The sequence below is a fragment of the Magallana gigas genome, chromosome 9 (assembly GCF_963853765.1).
Source record: "Magallana gigas chromosome 9, xbMagGiga1.1, whole genome shotgun sequence".
In the NCBI taxonomy this organism is placed as follows: Eukaryota; Metazoa; Mollusca; class Bivalvia; order Ostreida; family Ostreidae; genus Magallana; species Magallana gigas.
The window spans coordinates 20,473,085-20,493,962 of NC_088861.1; the positions used below are offsets into that span (position 1 = coordinate 20,473,085).

The 20,878-nt window shown below is 34.3% G+C and overlaps 1 protein-coding gene across 2 annotated transcripts; it reads left to right on the forward strand.

Annotated features, from left to right (window-relative positions):
* Positions 1 to 1,759: 1,759 nt before the first annotated feature.
* Positions 1,760 to 16,442, forward strand: LOC105343689 (ciliary microtubule associated protein 1A). Of its 2 annotated transcripts, none has more exons than XM_011451137.4 (4): positions 1,760 to 2,269; positions 11,225 to 11,329; positions 15,573 to 15,683; positions 15,932 to 16,442. In XM_011451137.4, the coding sequence occupies exons 1-4, from the start codon at positions 2,206 to 2,208 to the stop codon at positions 16,411 to 16,413; spliced, it is 762 nt and encodes a 253-aa protein (XP_011449439.2). In that variant the 5' UTR covers positions 1,760 to 2,205; the 3' UTR covers positions 16,414 to 16,442. The 2 variants fall into 2 exon arrangements, with proteins under 2 accessions (XP_011449439.2, XP_065927670.1); XM_066071598.1 differs by lacking the exon at positions 1,760 to 2,269 and adding an exon at positions 7,131 to 7,544.
* The last annotated feature ends 4,436 nt before the right edge of the window (positions 16,443 to 20,878 follow it).

Below are 20,878 nucleotides of genomic sequence, written 5' to 3' on the forward strand. Positions count from 1 at the left end.
CGTTGAAATCTTCATGATTTGGCATAAATGGACCAATCAGATGTGTCTTTTTCATCTTCAAGACGTATTCTGGTACGTATATTCATTTGTTTATACATGGGTAAAACTAATATGTATGCTGGTTTTAAATTTGAAAGGAGTACGATTGGTTTTAGTAACGGTATAAGTTACTTTAAGGAGATAGGAAAAGCAGAAAAGGTCAAATAAGCACTTTTTGAATTTTTCGAACCGTCTAAATTTCTGAGCTTTACATAAAAAAGGTTATCGTTCATAAACTTATAATGATGTACGTGTTTTGAAAAGTAATCTTTGAGCAATATCTGTTAAGCCCCTTTAACAATTGGCCAACGAGCATTGTGCAACACTTTGCGATCGGAATTTTTTTGCTCCGCACGAGCTATCACATACGTTGCGCGATCTCTCTCATTCGTTGTTTGCAGTTTTTGTAGTCGCATCAAGTCTCCTTGAAATAGTGGACATGCACATTATTCAGACGCGACCGAATGCGATCCGAATAATTGTAATGCAACGCACGAACATTACTACAAAACATTAGTTTTACAACGTTTTTTGAACTCCCAAGAACACTAAGATAAATTGCAGCTGTTTGTGCGTGTGTTGTGCGACCACGAGACTGTTGCTCAACTTTTCTCATGTAATCTTGCAACGTTTTACTATCATTGCAAGATTATACTAGCATATATACTAGATACATGATAATTTTCGCCCCGTGATATTTTCGCTTCTAGTTACGGTTTCGCCTCGTCTAGCATTTGCTCCAACAATGTTGTGGTAAAAGAGAGATAATACGAGACAGTGGAATTCGCCAAGTCTTAATCTGCTTACTGACAAAAAGAGAGAAATGAGCGAAAATAAAACGGGGCGAAAAGTTCCCTTATACATTAATACAGTATACACCTTATAAGCATATCAGGCCAAAATTGACTTTAACTTTGGCTGTCGCTTTTGTCATCTTCTTTGGCAGTATTTTTCTCCTGCAGTCAGATATATCCTCTGAAGAGCATAGGAAACGGTTGGTATATATATACATTGTACCCCTCTGACTCGTACGAGCTTTCGGGGATGTTCCTAGTGTGATCTCTTCTTTAGATTGTAAAAGTTAGAAAATGAATTATGATTAGAAACGAAGGTTAGAACAGTCATAAATTTGATTGCAATGTTTTTTTTTAATTTCTGTGACATCATCGGTTTTAACTAGTCTCATAACTTTGGATTCAGCTGATTAATTATTCCTTTCATGTGCATGTATACTCTATATCTTTCACATTGTATAATGATTTGAACCAGAAATTCTTGCAATTGTTCAGAATTGTCAATGATCGGCATATTATTAAAGAATGATATAAAAAAAACATTTATTATGTTTGATTTACATTTCCGTGATATTATCACGTCTAACAAATACAAACAAATAAAATATTTAGCTATTTCATCGAATTTAATTCGATACAGGGATTGAAAGGGGGGGGCTAGACTTATCAAAATCTTGATAAGCAAAAAAAAAAGGAAAAAGGAAAAAAAGGTTATGCATAACTTGTCTACAAAACCCCCTCCCCTTGCCCCCCCCCCCCCCCCCTCCCGGTCTGACGCCTATGAATTACATGTACATGATTAGTCCTAATCAAGTTAATCAGTTTCTATTCGATCCCTTGAAGTTTGTTTTCTCCGGCATTTTAAAGATTTCTGTTTTGTCAAAATCGACGTGGCCCTGTTGATCAATAAATCGGATTTAAATACACAACGAAGGCGAGTAATATAAATAGAAGAGAGTGAATTTCACCTCGTACAACACTCTAGCAATTTACAGCTGTAATAGGCACATCAATACTCAGACTTTTAACAAGTCCGTGAAGCCGTCCCTTTGACATGTGAAAGACATTCTAGTTACTCAGGTCCGAAAGTTAAACATGAAGACAGTGAAAGTGTAGTGTCGTCTTCCTCGGCGTCCTTAGTTACCGTGATACTTGCTGCGTTATCACCCAGAGGGGTTCCGAAGAGAGTTCGCGCAATATCGCCAAATGAAGGATAACGATGAATAATTAATGTCCAGCGTTATAATTCAGTAGCCCTGAGACATATTATATGTCAGATAAATGCATGATTATCAGTCCAGCGGAGAAATAGTGGTGCGAGAATCAAAGTAGAATTTTATTTCATAGTTGTGATTTTTTTTACGAAACAAGAATGGCTCCAGATATTCAAGAAAGGGGGAAAAGAAAAAGAGTGTTAATTGGTGCAGAATACACAAGTGAGTACCGGAATATTTTATTTAATTTCCAAATAACATCAATTATACGGTTAAATCAACAGGTGTAAACTGTGCCAAAAAGGTGATTATCTTAATCAGCTCGGTTTACATTTTGGGAATTGGAGTTAGGTCAACGCTAAACCTCAAGGAAGAAATACATACAGCCAACTCTAGGAATGTACTTTGACGTTTGTCCTTTAAGGTTCACGTACAAATTCATGATATAATTTTTCTGGGTTTTTTTTTTCAATTACCTCTCTCTCTCTCTCTCTCTCTCTCTCTCTCTCTCTCTCTCTCTCTCTCTCTCTCTCTCTCTCTCTCTCTCTCTCTCTCTCTCTCTCTCTCTCTCTCTCTTACACATACATATCATATGCATTGATTTCATACATTGATTAGAGTTTGATTTCAGTAAAACAAAAGAAATTCAATAATAAAAGACAGCGTTTGAGAGAGAACAAAATGATCTGTACTACCGCTAACATTACGTTGTATCTAGGGCCTCTCCCTGCGGCACTGATTGTATCAGCGAAACTTTTATTTGTTCTCTCCTTTTTTCTATGTACTCGCATAACGGGAAGTTCAGTTTAAATATTCACACGTAAAAGTAATAATTTAACAGACACAACCAAGCAGTGAAACGTCGAATGTTTGGTAGATTTTTTAAGTTTTAAAATGTATGGAGAGAAAGAGGAGAACGGAAACCATTTTTTAAATAAATTACCGTGCTACAACAATGGACAGCGATGACTGACCCTAGCTGGAAATTAGTCTGGTAATTGTAGTCAAAGAATGAGGGCATAATTATGACAGTGATAGACTTTTGAGGGACTTCGGAGAGTGAAAAGGACGAATTGCGATAAGTGTTTAAAGTCCCATTTTCCATTGATAGCCATTTTAAAAGCCTTTTTATAAGAAGAGGCAAAAAACGTAGATTATGTCATTGTTCCAAATCTATGTGCTTTTATCATAAATGAACTTAGCATTCAAAATAGAGCAAGAAATTTCATCTAGATCATCAATAAAAGTGTACCAATAATCCATGTTCCATCAGGATTTGACAAGATAGCTTTGCATACATACATATGCTAATTCATAATAATATTTTATTATCATTTGTCATTCAAGGGTATTTTTGTCAGCCCTTTGTGCTTTATGAGATGTTTTGTATGAAGAGGCAATACTCCTGGTTCCCGTTTGTTCTATAACGTGACGTTTTTTCCCTACTGTGTGTTCTGGATTATGTAAATCGTTAATACTGAATAGGTTCGTTCTTTCTTTTTTAAATCATGTTTAAGCCTACGGGTCTTTATAGAATGGTTTGAATGATCAGAAAGGGAGGGAGAGAGAAGAGATCCTCCGAGGCATTATGCACAGCACGACTCAGGGTTTTAATTCCTGATAAAGAACGTATGAATGTATAGATATAGACTCAATGCAGACTGCCAAACTTCATCTTTTACATTTCGATATGGCAACCATTGCGTAATTAAAACGCTTGAACAAAAAAAAAATCAATTTAATATACGGGCATTATGACAAGAGGGATTCAACGACAAGGAAACGCCGCCTCAGTAATGGTTTATTGTCCGGCGATGATATGAGATAAAATGATGTCACAAAAAAAGATATTAAAAGGGGCTATACACAGTTCTTAGCTGTAGCTGTGTTAACAAGTAATACCGGTATCTAATCACAATATAGTTATAACAAAAACTTCACTAATTAATAATCGTGCTGAAGCCTAGAGGTTTCCTGACGGCAATCCGAATTGCGATGGTTCCTTTTTTTTCAATTTCATGCTTAGCTCGCAATAAAAACGTTAAACTCTCTCTCTCTCTCTCTCTCTCTCTCTCTCTCTCTCTCTCTCTCTAACCACAATCGACTACAACAATAAATCATTCACTCAACCAGAACTACAAGAGTCAATGGAGACCAGTCATTAAGTTGTTAACCTCCTTCATTCAATGTCAGTTTTCTATTTAACACCGCAGTTGAAATAACTGTACCTACACAGTGTAATCCCATGGTATGCGACGATCCCTTTATCCCCCACTTATCCGCCAAGGACTTGAGTATTTCGATGGGGTTTTTTTTTTTGGCTTGCCTGACCTACTAAAAATATTTATATCAAGCGCATAAAAAAACACGAAAGACCATTGATGTTGGTGGAATTTTTTAATGTAATATATATATGTTTTTAATACTTTAAAAAAAATGAGCTTGCGCGGTATTTTATGAATAATGAAATAACTAAATGCTCTAAAGTGACAATTGATGTACGATATGATGCTGTCAATCCTAAATATTAATTTGAAGCAGGAATGATTTGAACCATTATCGTGAGATGTGAACAAGCTTACAATCATATATTTATTGTTCCTCGCTTAAAACTGTTTTCGATACGTTCATTGCGACAAATTGGAATGAAGATTTTTACCAGTCAACTCAAAAGGGAGGTGTTGTTATCTGCTATACGAACTCTTTTATCACGTAATATTTTTTAATATTGTATCAATTTATATGTATGTATTTGATAAATATTTTTACTTTTAAGTGCATTATAAATTTCTGTAACTGTTGAATTTTATTTTATTTTCCGTATTACCATTTTACAGTGATAACATGACTATGGTAACATTAGGTATCATTTCGTTTTGAGTTTGTTTAAAACATCACTCTATTTAGTTCCTTTTAAAAGCAATGGCTTAATCCAAATCAAAACAGTCCTTTGACAATTTTTGCTCGTATGATTTATTGTAAGTTCTAGATCATCAAATGCATCAACTGCATATTAGTAAGGTGGACTCTACAGATGAAAAAAGTAAAAAGGAATTGTCTTTCTCCCTGCATTAAGATGAAATTTAGGTTGTTCTCAACATACGTTAATTACAACTGAATAGTACTGTAAACACCTCAAGTAGTTCTTTGTTTTAACTGAAACAATTTAAATTAAATCATACCCTATAAATCGTTCAAATATCACTAACTTTATCACTACCTCCCCGTTTTTTACGTTATCATAATATATAATTACTAGTGTATTGTGCGCCCGTTCACACGCAAGGAAATGGCGTATTGGTGTATAATTTTTACCAGTCTCCTTCTGCTTTGAGTAGAACAATGGTGAAAAACAAGCTTTTGTGATATATATTGATAAGTAAATTTCATTCTAGCTGTAAAATCGGCCCCTGTTTAAAGCGACAGCAAGATATATGGTAGTTTGATTCTAATGCAAACAAACTAAATCTAGCAATTAAACGGTCATGAATTTCTGATTTTGCTTTTCGACGATTGTTCAGTCAACTGTACGCTAAGTGAACCGTGCATATGAGTAAAAGTCATGTCGTTATGATGTTGATTATCAAACAAAAAATTGATTTAATAAAGTACTGCTCTTTGTAATGACTATTTTATATTAAGGATGAGTACTGCGTTATTTATACATGTAGTAACACTGCTGACATGGATGGAGTTGCTTTCAGTAGAGCCGGGCCAAGCTCTATCCTCAAACGTAAAATTTCTCATGCGTACCTTCTAGAAACCATGTTATTAGTCGATCCTAATCGAATCAGTTTGTTGCTCTGTCACAGTCAGCAAGTCAATACGTGATGTAGAATAGTAGGTTTATTTCTCTCAAATCAATCCTTAACTTTTACAACAATCTGTGTGCCCCATTTCTCAATTTTTCATCCATTGCAAAGAAGAAACCTATCCCTGCGAGAGATCGGGAGTTTATTAAGTCTGAACAGAGATCGACCAGTGAAACCATTGCTTCCACGAACTGACTTTGATATGTTTAGGTATATTCAAGCGGGTACTAAGTTACACTAAGGCATAGTCATTTATCGATAGAACAGCCTGGAATTACCAGATAGATTAGATGTGTCTAAACTTTTGTGTTTGTCCAAGTTTTAGAATTATGCGGTAGAAATAAAATCCCATTTTTGCTCGAACCAAAGAATGCTGATTACTACCAGTTTTGTAATGTTTTATTGACTACATGTCTGAATAATTTTACAAAGTAATGTCAAAAGAGTTTTAAACTTCTTTTACAACACGACTTAAATTTCAAGAATAAAGCTTGCTGCTGCAATATTTACCAAAGATCCGGTTAATGCTGCGTCATTTCCCTATATTAATGGTACTCTTCTTTACTTAACATCGATTTAGCAGATATGAGACTTACAGATTCAACGCTTGAATAAAAAGTTAACTGTGTATCCTATTCAATTTAGATCATATCATGATAGATTTTTAATATGAAAACTAACTAGACGTATAAGTATATATACATTGTGTCAAAAGTTAAATCAATATTAATTTTAGGCATGCATTTACTGGAGAATCACTATATTAACGAATCGATCCCGGTTATATGAAAATTGCTGCCGCAAAGCACGAGTTTTTTTTTTTTAAATAATTCTATTTATTATCTTTTATGATATCACACATCACGAGGAGTAAGTTATTGTGAGGATGTTCGGTCAGTCTGCGCCGTGGTTACATTACTTGTTGGTCGTACTTTAATCAGCTTGTATCCTCTTGTCATGAGCGTCATGGGAGCAGTAGCTGGCTATCAGTCCCGTATTGTATATCCATAGACAATGTACCCAACGAGCTTTTAAATACATTCCCAATTCAGAATCATATCTCCATGTTTATCATCACATCACTGGCCAATCAGCTAACACAACGCCAAGTCTCGTGTTATCTCGTCGATAATCGCAAAAACGTCAGAAGTCAAATTTACACCCTTGAAAATTTTCAACGCTTTTTCAAATAAGATAAAGGGTTCGTTGGTTTCTAATCAAGCTGGTATCAATTGAGTTCAATAGAATTATGGACGTTTACCAAAAACTAAACCCGGTCCCCTGTTTCTTGTTCTTGTTACGTCTTCCTTCGGCTAGCCTTGTTTTCCTTAATGAGGATTTAAACACAGTTTGGTGCTCTGACGAAAAAAATAATCGAATGCGTGAATTGTTATTGACAAAACTTTTGTTCAATATTTAGTTTCTTTACTGTAGACAAACCTTCCTCTTAACATTTTTATTCCCTTCAAGACATATGTTGGCTGCTGACTTCTCCTTAACAACCCGGCTAGAGATGCACACAGAATGTGTTTATGAGACTGTAGCTCTATGGAGTTTGGAGTATATCTGTGCCTAGTTTAGGTGTCAAAGCTCTTTTGGAAAGTGATATTATGATATAAGTATTTTATTTACCAACATGCCTAGATACTTTAAAATGGAGCCCCTTGTGGCAAAACCACTGAAAGGTAAATAACATGAATCATATAATAGTTTGACATATTTTGCAATACTACATGTACTTTCCTCCAGGTTTTCTTTTCACTGTTTTTCTATCTGCGCAAAGTATTTTTTTTTATCTTATCCAAAACTATACATAAATTATCGAATATTTACATGTTTCTGTGTCTTTGCCTGTGATAACACTAACGTATCGATTTTGTTCTATTCAGTCCAATAATTTCAAAAGACGTATAATTGGGGAGCAAGCAGGGTTTGCTTAAAATTTATATTAAAATATTCAGTCGAACATTTATTTAAATATAATAATAAGGAATCATTCTAAATTTATGAGGTGATAAGTGATCAAATCTATCATAAAGCCCTTTGGTCCCAATTGGATTTGATCTCGCTTCGACCGAAAGTATCACCTCATATTTTCAAAGAAGGATTCCTTATTCCTTAAATCAATTTTTCGGTTTTCATGGGTTATGGAAAGTTGTCCAAGCTGGCGGGTTTTGACTGATCAAAGTCAGAGGATCTTAAGACATGGAATGACCACAATACCGTACACGAAAGATTTCAGCTAGCAACTACTATATTCAGCACGATGTAGTTTACGTTTACATGGTGTGTAAAGTTAAATTTCATTAGCAAATTTGGACATATTTGGTTAACGAATTTCAAGATCGTGAAACCGAGGTGAAGGATATTTTTATAGGACTTTACCATTGCGTTTGTGTAAATATTGTATCTTGTAAAAGATTGCTGAAAAAATAAATCTTTAATCCCAAAAGACATTTCCTTCAGCTAAACTCATGTTCTTGTGCGATAGAATCAAGTTACGCCAATCTTAATAGTCGTCAAAGGCAAATACAAACACTCAAAAAACCTATAAATTATAAAAGTATATATAAATACATCATAATGCTTGTTATATCGTCAAAATAAGGTGCATGATAAAAAATATGGCGGTAATATAAAAGCTCTTTGATTGTTAGTATAGTACTTGTGTTCAAGAGAGTCTTTGATAGTAATTGTAAACTGCTCAACATGATGTGTCAATCTCGACATAACTGTGGATTTCGTTTGCAGATCATTTATCAAAGATAAACTTTAAATCCGTGATTAAACGACAAAACTCCAATGTAAATCCAGACGGTTTGATAGTGAAAGTAAATATCGCAGAATCAACAGGGGGCACGCATTTACTTGTTACATAATATATTTATGTACTCAGCTACACAGGGATTTAATTACACTAGAAACAATTTACAAGATTAATGTCCTCTCACTCTAAGAATAATTTTGATCTTTTCGTTAAAATTTATCGTTGTTTCCAATCATTTTTTTCTGTTCGTCCAAAAGTGTTCACTTTCTTTTACTTGTCATTGCCTAATTCAAAATCTCTCTCTCTCTCTCTCTCTCTCTCTCTCTCTCTCTCTCTCTCTCTCTCTCTCTCTCTCTCTCTCTCTCTCTTATTTTAGACAGGATTTCCTACACTTCCCGTAATTCTCCACGGCAGAGTAGGGTTTTTAGAGGGTTTTTTTTTTTTATAGAAATAGTAATAATTTCTTTTAGTAAGTCGTTTATTCGCGTTATTACGTAAGCCTTTTGCATTGTATTTATTGAAGTATAAATCGTTGTCTTACATAGAGACCTGCGCTGAATGAATCAGTGCCGACATATTTAAAAAGTGATTGTGGTCCAATAGTCCAACAGTCTAAAGACTCTTAAAGTTGACATATTTGGCCTCTAAATACTTGTATAATGCACATTAATTTAAATTTCAACTAATAATAACGAAAGCCGCCATATTTTTTCATGTCCGATATCTAGGGTAAATATTTACACGATAGATCGTTATAAGTTTTTCAATTTTCTTTGACAAAAATCGACTGCTTCCCGTGGTGTTCTCCTACACTGAAAGCACTTTATCTTGTATTGACTTTTAATCTTAGTGTATTTCAAGAGATATTAAAGGGCATGCACATTCTATCACAAATGATTGTTAATTGTGTAACTGCTCTTTGCCTTTATAATCGCCTCGTCCATTTCCTATCCAAGAGTCACTTGTTGGTAGATGTATAGTCTATAATGCATTCAGCAATGCACTTCTTTATACTTGATATGTTCAGAACACACAACTAATGTAAACATGCACAATTTATATTCATGTATAATTATATAAAATAATAATATTCCACAAAGGCTGAACTTACAGGTGGATATCGCTGCTTTAATAAGTAGGAAGGAGATAGCTTTTTTTTAAACTACTGTAGACAGCTCACCAGATACATACATGATTACAATACTATAGTAGATACTTTATAATGCGTTAAATACCCGTCGTCTGAATGATAAATCAGACATAGATAACCTTACTTATAAACAGTCACACTTCTTTGTCGTTTGATTGAATGGAATAGGATGTTTCCGGAATCTCAATCAACCTGCTCAAAGTTTTCAAACACAACCATCACTTTCAATATTTTAAAAATCGATATATGTCTTTTAATTTTCCATATGTCTCTGTGTGCATCAGAGCCACGGTACAATACCGCTGAATAATCCGGTCGTCATTGAAGTTTTGTTATCAATGATCTAGAATTCTTCCGCCACTATGGGTTATACCCCCATCAATGAACCCCTAGATCTGAACAAAAGGCCAAGATATCGAGTATACATTGATTTTTTTCATTAATTGCTTTTATCATTTAGTACACTGAACCTTTCGTGGATTTAGTTAGCTGACGTAAAATGTTAGATTTTATGGAACATCGTGTGAGGAATATTAAAATAGTCTGGGGTATTGATCTTAAGATCTTAATGATGGGCTGGTGTAACGTCCCCCCCCCCACCCCCACCCCCACCCCCCACTAAAATAATCGTTGTAATTAAAATAATTTGTAATTAGATTTTCAATTTAAATATACAAGTGAAGTTTAATAAATGTCATGATTTTCAATTTAATCGAAATTCCCTCATTTTAGAAATATGACACACTTTTTTGAAACGTCTGTTTTAATGCATTGTGGTATATGTTCCTTGCATCAGCTGACCGGTTGCATGCTACACACCCCACCCTCCATTACCTCACCCACCAACGAATATAGAGTGGCGCTAGACCTTGATCCAACCTATTTGGTTCAATTGACAGTCATCTTTAAAACTCTAACGTGATTCATTGAAACATATCAAAGAGGCCATGTAGTGAACATTCTTCAGTTTTCATGGGAGCATTGCTTTGAATAAAATTTAAGGTGTGTGGGGGTGCTTTTGATCTGAATGTACATTTAGATGATTGAAGCTAAGTGCAGATGGAGAAAATATCATTAAACATGTTAAACACGTGATTATGTGTTATTAAATCATGACAACAAAGTGTGTTACCGACCTTTAGCAATTTCATTTCCTGTTAAGGTTGCAAGTATGGTTACAAGTATTCCTTTCTTTTGGCCTTACCACATTTTTTATTTTGCAACGGTTTTGGGAGGGAGGATAACAAATATTCTTTTCAGACTTAACAGTAGTGTACGCATACTACACTGAACTTGAATTACATGTACTCATTTACATATCTATGTCTTGGAGTAAGCACGAGAGACCGCTCTTTACAACATCTCTCTCTCTCTCTCTCTCTCTCTCTCTCTCTCTCTCTCTCTCCAAAGTCACTTGTTTATGCATCGTAACTTTTTTTGATTGACAGGTCCTGGCCCCGCCCAGTACCAGCTCCCGACAACAGTGGGTCAGAATTCCAACGACAAGACCAAGAGATCGTCCCCCTCCTTCTCGTTTGGCTCCAGACATTGGGGTAATGTGTTCACGTGATCAACACTGATATGTTAATCTGTTTAAAAGTAAACGTTCTCCGGCCGTAGACTATGTGTTTTATATGGATTAGATCAAAGTAGGATTGGATGTAGCATATTGACTCCATTATTCTGATTAACATGTATAAATGCAGTAAATTAAGTTACATGATTATGCTATAGTTCTGTGTCAAACAAAAATATCTAAAAGCGTTAACGCTTGAGGAAAACATAATTCTATTCAAAACTATTTAAAGGCACACATTTTTCTGTCTTTTTTTTTGTTACTTCTGTTTACACTTACATGAATAGAGAAATTTTAATTGAAATAAAATATGCTTTTAGTAAACAGCTTAAGATTGTATGCTTACATTTTATACATCTTAGCCCTGTAAAATATTAAAGCATGCGGTTATTTGCCATTGTTTGCCCTAACATAAATTGCATTAACCAAAGATTGCTTTTATTTTCCCTGCGTATATAGCCAAGAAAGGTATGGTGTAGATCTCTGTATAGCTCTATAGATGGCGCTGGACATGGTGTTCGATATACTGCTAGATGTCTTTTGAAACACTCTGTACACGTGTATCTATGTCTCTCTTTAAATGGTGTTTTAAAATAGGATCAAATTTATATTCTTTTTCATATCTTACTAAGTTTCTAATTCCATCAATTTATATCAAAACATAACATCAACCTTCTTCAAAATCTTAATTTCTCCATATTTTATTTTTTACTATGTATTTTGCTATTTTTGCGGCTAATTAGTCGCAAAAATAGCAAAATATAGAAAATTATGAAAAACCCCAAACAGATATATATGATTGAATCACTATTTTTCGTAGATAACAAACCTACGAACTTAGATATTTACATGTATTACGATTAATGCCACGTTTTTATTACAAAATGGAATCAAAGACATAAAGCTTCCTTCAACTTATAGAACCATAGCTTGGACTTTTAGTAGGGCGTAGCTATCTAGCGTCAAAACAGGTTAAATTGACGCGGTTTCAGCGAAATATGCACTGATTGCGTAGTCTTAGCTCAAAAGCCTGACAAATCTTGTTGATTTCAAAGAACCATGGCTAAGTGACCAGCAATGAAATAGACAGGCCTACGTCACATTGCTGTTTGACACAAATACACAAAGTCCGAGCTCTTGTTAAAATGGTTCTATTTCGGAACTTTCTTCAAAAATTGTAAAATAAGAATATAAGAATTTCTTTCTCTTTTTTTTTTTTTTTTTTTTTACATATTATGAACTTTGTCTTTAATAGATTGTGTAACGCGCCTTGCGACATGCACATGAGTAAATATTATCAGTGGATGTTCGATCGAGCACCGATCAATATCACTGTGTTATAAAAATTTTCAATTAAAAAAAAAATGTTGCCCAGAGATAAAGGAAATTTACATGCTAGTACTTGTTTACCTTAATGAAGTGCATTTCCATAAGATAAATTCTTTTAAAGGCAGATTTAATTTTAGGTCCAATATTTTTTTTATGTAAAGAATCTGTCAAGAGACAAAGCGTTCACGAATTTATTGTCTCATTAAGGTGGTCCTACTCGCACTGGATTCAAACATTGCATGGTTTGATTAAATAAAATAGTTTATTTCTAATCTGATTACTACTGAAGACAGATTCTGTAATGCGGGCGACCGTCAGGTGTGTCAATAAACAATGCCCTTCTTTTTTTTAAAGAAGTTTAGAAGATGCACAAATCCGATTTGTTTTCTATCCATTGTGGACCCTGAAATAAAAATTGCATCGTAAATATTTAATGCACTTACGATTTACAAAACAAAAGAAAACAAAGATTTTAATATTTCAATAGTTGCAATTTCTATTTTACATCAGACAATATATGTAAATATCACAATTAAATGATCATTCTCTCACCAGAAATCGTGCTACACAACCTTTGCTTACACAACGCCCGATGTACAAGATTCTTGTACAAAACTGAAACAGTTGTCAAAATGTAATAAAATCGATGTAGTTACGTCTATTTTTTTTATCTATGAATTTGATTATTAATAATTAATTTAAAAAGTTTTAATACACATGTACCTTTGTACACTTTTATTTCAAATTTATTGGGAGAACTATTTTACGGAGGCAAAAATCGAAATCTGATCACATGATCTAGTTTGACAGATGTTTTGACAGATGTTTGAAAACTTCTGCACGCTCCCGATTTGTACAAATCAGCAGCATGCAATGTTATCTCCTAAATGTATGATGTTTTTGAACTTTCCCACAAAGTTATCGCACGTAAAATTCAAACCATCCTATACTTCAAGCTGACTGTACGGGAAAATTAAAACAACAACCATGCTTGTTTTAATCAAATTACAGACTATTTTTCTTGTGTAGCACGACTTCTGGCGAGAGAATGTTAAATTATGACAAGTGGTAGTTACTAGGACAACGAAGACATAGCACTATTCTCTCTGCCATCTTTGCCAACCATCATTTCATTTTATCTATTCTCATATTGTATAAAACAACATAGAGAAAATATACAATACATACAATGTTATGCAAAAAGCAAGAGTGTATACTGTACACATCAACCTGGAGAGTTGACTCTCTTATTTGTAATACATGTATTGATAAATTTACGTAAGTTATTACCCAGCCCATTGCTACATACATTAAGCCGCTACGATAATTAGCGCATTCTAGAGTCGTGCAATTGGTCTATTCAATTAATGAAATTGATTCTACTCATGCAGTCTACATTTAATTGCTTATTCATTTTATATCAACTTGTAAGAGTAGAAACTCAGTGATGTAGATTTTTTTAGAATAACTTCCCGTTGTGTTATACTCTCTTTCTCTCTCTCTCTCTCTCTCTCTCTCTCTCTCTCTCTCTGAGATGTATTGTTCTGAGTGTTTAGTTTAAATAAGTGTTTCTGATCACAAGACGTCCGTCGCTATTTACCTTGAGAACTACTCAATCAATTTTGGCACGTAGCGCAAAGAATAAAACTCTGTTTTATTTATATATATCTAAATGAAGAGCAGTGAGACCCGGACGGCCCCAGAAGGTATGCAACGTCATCATGTTGTAAGTGTTGTTTTGACTGAGCGTGTGAACACACTCAGTTTACATTTTATTTGACCATACAAAGCAATGTGTGGGAAAATACTCGGCCTCTCAAAATATTGAGGTCTTGAATTAGTTCTTTGTTTAAATTGTCATTAGTCCTCGGTCTGGATATTTGAAAGCGATCGTGACGACGTTATACTATATAATTACTTGCAAGAAAATTAATGAATGATCCTTTTATTTAAAAAATAACTAAATGTTTCAATTCCACACCATGAATGCTTCTTTTTGTGCATAATGAATCATTCAGTAATGCTATATCTTTCTTAATGACAACTGTTACCCAGGTGAGCAATGCGGCCAGTAGGCTTGTAGCTGTATGTTTCTACTCCATGTAGTTATATAAGAACAAACGCCGACGTAAGTACACCATACATTCTGAATGTTGGGATTCTAGTCATCAAAGCAGACATATACATGTATTTCTGATTAGTATAACTATATGATATCATGTCATTTAGGTGGATGGATAAAAATAATAATCACTCGATATCTGTACCATAAAATAAACTCATTCAAATACTTTTTCTCAATCATAAGCAGTACACGTATTTTGGTTTTAAGTTAATGATGCGTTTTAAGCTAGGGAATGAGAATGACTTTGCTATAAGTATGAAGCCATGATTACAAAACGATTTCATTACAGAAGTTTATTTAAGGTCAGACGACACGTTCCTCAATTTTATATAACATTTTCCAGGAATTTGTTAATGGTTTACTACTACTTTGACAAACTTTCTTGCAAAAAATTAGGATATCCTACCGGGCAATTCTGCAAAATACTAGAAAATGCAAATTCCTATATAATCTTCTTCAAAATACACTTGAATTGCTGATATAAAAATTAATAAATAATACAGCATAGCGAAATTTACTATATTGGGGCGGGTTTTGAACTCACAACCTCTAGAACCTATGGCTCTAACCACTCGGCCATCTAGCCATTCTAGGCATACATCCTTATACAAGTAAATTATAATCATTTTAAAAATCATTATAAAAATAATAATTTATATTGGAACTCTATTACGAGAAGATACAAAAAAGATGCTCGAGGAACGTGTCGTCTGACGTTAATAAGATTAAAAGTAAACAACTATTGATCATCATTTGTCCGTTACAGAGTTCAAAAAGGAGGGCCCCGGCCCGGCCTACAGTCTGGACAGCTCACTGACTTCGAAGGGGAGAGAACTACGTCCAGCCTTCTCCATGCTGGGACGGGCTAAAACACCAAGTAACTAGATTGTTTTGTTAACAAAATATTGAATTGTATCTGGCATCTAAGCGATTTGATACACATATATAGCTTCAAAAGTTGACTTAACTGCAAATAGCCTACGCATGCTGCGCTATATAAAATGTGCACTGTATCTGAATCTGTAATCACGTACTACATTTGTAAAAATGATCAAGTAATGGAGACAATCATAGCTAGATTATGATCTTGACTAACCAGTAAATGAGACTGTCTACCTGTTACAGAGCGCGACGTGAGCCCAGGGCCCGGCGCCTACAACACGGACAGGCCGCCACTGAAGGAGAAGAACGCCCCTCACTACTCCATGAGCCCCCGCACCTCCCCCCGCCGTGTGGACTTCACTCCCTCCCCCAATATGTACGCCCTACCCTCCACGATAGGCCCCAGGGTACCCGACAGAAAAGGCGGGACGCAGGCAGCGATACTGGGGAGGACCAATTACTTGGATTTTTCAGCAGATCTCGCGAAAACGCCAGGACCCGCCAAATACGGCGCTCTCCCGCCGTCCCAGACGAAAAAAAGGGCCCCGGCGTACAGCTTAGGTGGGAGGGCCAAAACACCAAGGGACATTAATAAGGTCCCCGGGCCGGGGCAATATAGCCCTGAAAATGTCAACGCTCATTTAGAAGCTAGCCCAAGGTATCATATAGGTGTTCGACACTCACAGTATATTATGCCTACATTACCGCTGGCAAATGTAGACTAAGAAAAACTTGTTGGAGTATTTCGTACGCATTGTTAATATGTTCATGAAGCTCTCTAAAAATCATCGACCCTGGGCAATCAAAGGTAAAGGCCTTGGGGTGAAGGTTGTGGTCACATACGGTTAAAATGCATTTTTTTTCTTGTATTCTACTGCTGTGGGAGATAAATCGAATGCATAATTATGATGTCCACGAAATGTATTTCCCTAGTGTCGGGAATAGAGCTATCAAACAAATAATTAAGGAATTATCTAATGATTTAAATTTTATCTTCCCTCCAATTGTAATTGAATGAGAATTTGATTTTACTAATTGTTAATACATGTATCAAAATACTTTGAACAAAAGAAATTCAATATTTAATATAGCTTTCAAATGCAAATAAAAGACACCCTGGTCGGTACATGTATATCATTCTCAGAGTGACCGTTAGGGCATGTGGACCTCTTGTTTAATATATTCAGTTTTTAGTTTGTTTTTATTTATTTTATCTGTATTGTCTGATTATCTTGCACAAAGAAACACATTTAAAATATACCGGTATTTTATTCAATGGTGAGAGATTGTGTTTTTATTTGATAAATCATTTACAACAAACTCTCTTTTTTTCTCCCTCTCTGTTTGTTTATTATACGATATTGATTCAAGGAAATCTGTGATATGTTTGTTAATTGAACAGGTATTACTAAAAGATTTACATGAAATTTACATTTCATTGTTTTATGTGAAATAAACTATTGCGACAAGCTATTCGTTTTCTTACTTTTTTGCGGTATAGGCGAGGCCCACCCGGTCAGTTGGGGTGTTATTGTTTTAGTGCTCAATGGTCGTAAATACCGCTCCATATTTGTTGAAGTCATGCGTTTGTCTTACTAGACAATGACAATGAACTTTGTTCTCATAACTGAATTCACAGTGTAGAGAAAATACATATGTACAGTATGTACACACTAAAATATATATAATAGATGAAAATCATTGGTACAGGCACGATGAGGGGATAACAGATATAGTTTAACCAAGAGAGCTAACTCTCTCAAATATAGTATCTAATAGTTTACAAATATTGGTAAGTTGGTTTATGTTTGTGACATTAAACAGTTTTTCAAATTTTACAACATTTGGATTTGTTATGAAATAATTTGGTAAACATATAACCCTTGAACTGAATATATATATATACATCAGTACATTTGAAAAGGTAGTGAAATTTATCCCCAATTTCATTGCAGGCACATAATTTACAAATTCTGTTTTCTCTAGGAATATTGAACCATCTACCTATCTCAATAGGTAATTTAGCATTACCAGTTCTGAAATTACAATATATTATGATATAACTTTATTGTCGTCATGCATGACGTGGTTCAACTGATACACTTAGTCTACAAAAGTGGTGACACACTACACTAAACTTTAAATGTCGTATTCACAAAACAAAAATGAATTACAAGTGCAACAAAATGTATATGGCGTCTTTCGAAATGGTTAAACATACATGTATATAGGGGAATATTTGCTGCAGTCTGATGTATGTACTAGAAGTGTTTCAATATGTACAGACTAAGTTTCAACTTGTGATGACGCATGCGCCCAAACGTCTTTATAATACTGTCACACTCATATTTCCACTGTTTACATGCATATTCATTCGGTTTCATATAAAGCGTTTATTTCAATATTTCAAATGAACATAAAGAGGTTTTGATAACTCAGAAATTTCTTTATTTAGTTGACTATGGGAAATTGTCTATTATAAGATTTTATGTTTTTCATTCTGTTTATTTCTTAATCAAAGGTTTAGTAAAATTCCTAAACTATTTTTACTGGCCAAGTCCCATGTACTTAATAGCTAATTCTTTTTATTGTGAGAATTGACATTGTTATTTATTCAGAAAGTAATTTTGTGTCTTCTTACACTCATTTTTCTCTGATGTCACTGATTTCTTTGTTATCCAACATGAGTTATCCAATTTACTGTATGTTCACCCAAAACGTGTGAGACATTGCTAATATAAGAAACATTATTATATTTGGTTGAAAAAAAATTTCGCTGACTGCAACTTCTATTATGAAAATAAGCAGCTAAGAAAAATACATCATAAGAACTAAAGAAAACTGATCAGAACATCTGAGTGACCACCATGATCAATAGAATAATTTTAAAATCTATACTACTATATTAAAATAATAGACTCGAATTTTTTAAGGTTTAAAGCCGATATATCAGAAAAGTACTGTCTTTTGTTTTATATATTTTAAACATCATTGGAACGTTAAGAACTAAAGAAAACTGATCAGAACATCTGAGTGACCACCATGATCAATAGAATAATTTTAAAATCTATACTACTATATTAAAATAATAGACTCGAATTTTTTAAGGTTTAAAGCCGATATATCAGAAAAGTACTGTCTTTTGTTTTATATATTTTAAACATCATTGGAACTTGAAGATTTAACAAATTTGTTTTTATTTTTTCTCATTCAAGCTTCGTTAAATAATAATCAACGAAAATTTCTCAAAAAATTCCGGAAATCATCTGAATTTTTTGGATTTTACAATCTTGCGCGTGCGCATTACATTCACACTAAATCATGGGAGGCTCTTTATTTTATGTTTCCACAATAGCACATTTGCATGGATAAACTTGGAAACGATAAAACAAATGCGTGTTGATTTTCATTGGAATTTTTTTTCTGTTCATCAAAGAAAATACGGGAGACAACTCTTACTATAAAAATCCCGAGAGTTTCGAAAGTCAACATGGTGTGTAAAAAACGTTCTTGCAATATGTTGAATTATTACTTTTCGAAGAAAGGTATTTACAGCTTCAAAATGGTTTTTTGTGAACAATTTGACTGTTATTTTCTATGCAACTTTATTAATTTTCTCCAATTTAATCGTTTTGGAGCGATTCTGCAATTTTCTGCTACATTACGGATAACGTTATATGGGAGGCATTTTAACTGTGGTGAAGGCCTTTCCCGAGACACAGTTAGATTATTCCAACTCAGCAGAGTATAATGAAATTAATAGCATTTTTGTAAGCTTGAAGTTTGGTTATGCAAATGTCAACAATATACGGTGTTTCGATGTATCTATTTTGTAAATGCCCGATATCATATGCAATGTCAACCCGTGCACGCACGGGCCAAAGTCTAGTTATGAAATAAAATGATATGAAATTTTCTTAACAACAGCACAAATAATCAGAAAGAAAACGTGAACAAGCTCACGTATCCCTCGCTCCCCCATTACTTAACGATGTTAAACATATTGAATGGCAAGGTATGCATTAAATACACAAAATAATTTTAACAGCATCCGATCAAAACTTCCTGCAATTATGCATACATTGTATCTATTCCTTTGTCTTTAACAGCAACAAAATTCTAAAATCAAAAGGGTCAAAATTCCAAGAAAATTATGTGATCATTTAATTTCTGTTACATATCAACACATTATGTCCTAAATACCTTACAAGTTTTACGAAGTTCCATGCAGCGGTTTTAGGATTTTCGCTACATGTATATAGTCAAGGGTTTCTGATCCACATCGCTCCTCCAGATACCGCTATCGAGGAGCGGCGCGGATCAGAAACCTTTGGTTAGCAAAGTTTTAGCGGTTACTCATTGATACTCATTTTTTTCTGAAATGCATAATTGTGATTGCATGTATAGAATATAACGTTCATGAAAACGGACGACATAATGCTAAACAATGAGCTGTTTAAAGGTCAGTTAGCATTAGCGAAACTGACCGGAGGTGTCCGACGATTTGAGTCATTTACTAATTATTACAAAAAGGGTAATACGCTATTAATTCTCCTTATGCATTTCAGAAAAAAATGAGGGTCAATCTTAGACAATAGTCATCTTTATATAAAATCAGCTTCAATGAAAGAGCGATAATCTCAGTAAAGTATAAATTCTAAGGGTGATAGTTGCAATCAATTATTTGAAAATCAAATTCATTATGGGACGATCATTATATGCGTTTGCGAGACTGGTCGGACAATTAATTTTTTCAGAAAACTTGAATTATAGGTAAACTTTGGGTTATCTGTTTTGTACTTCTTTTAACTCCTACGTCTGACCGTGTGAATAAAAAAAAAACACTATTAAAAACCATTTGGAAATAAAATCTCTGTTGATTCCACATTAAAGAATTCACTTAAAAACCCCCAGGCTGTAGAACAAAATGATTTGTTATATTTTTGAACGCCTTTTTTCTTATGAACAAAAATCAGGTGAAATCTGTAATGCTCTACGAGTGGTAATTAAAATAGTCATAGTCCACGAGCGTCCGCGCCCCATGTCGAAGTTCTGGACCCATGTAGTGTCATGCAGTCCCTGACTGCTGGTGCACGCATTTGAACATTATATGTTTGGCTACCCACTGCCGAAACATTTTCTTTTAAATTAGATTGACACAAATCAAGTTTTTAAATTCTTCAGAATAAC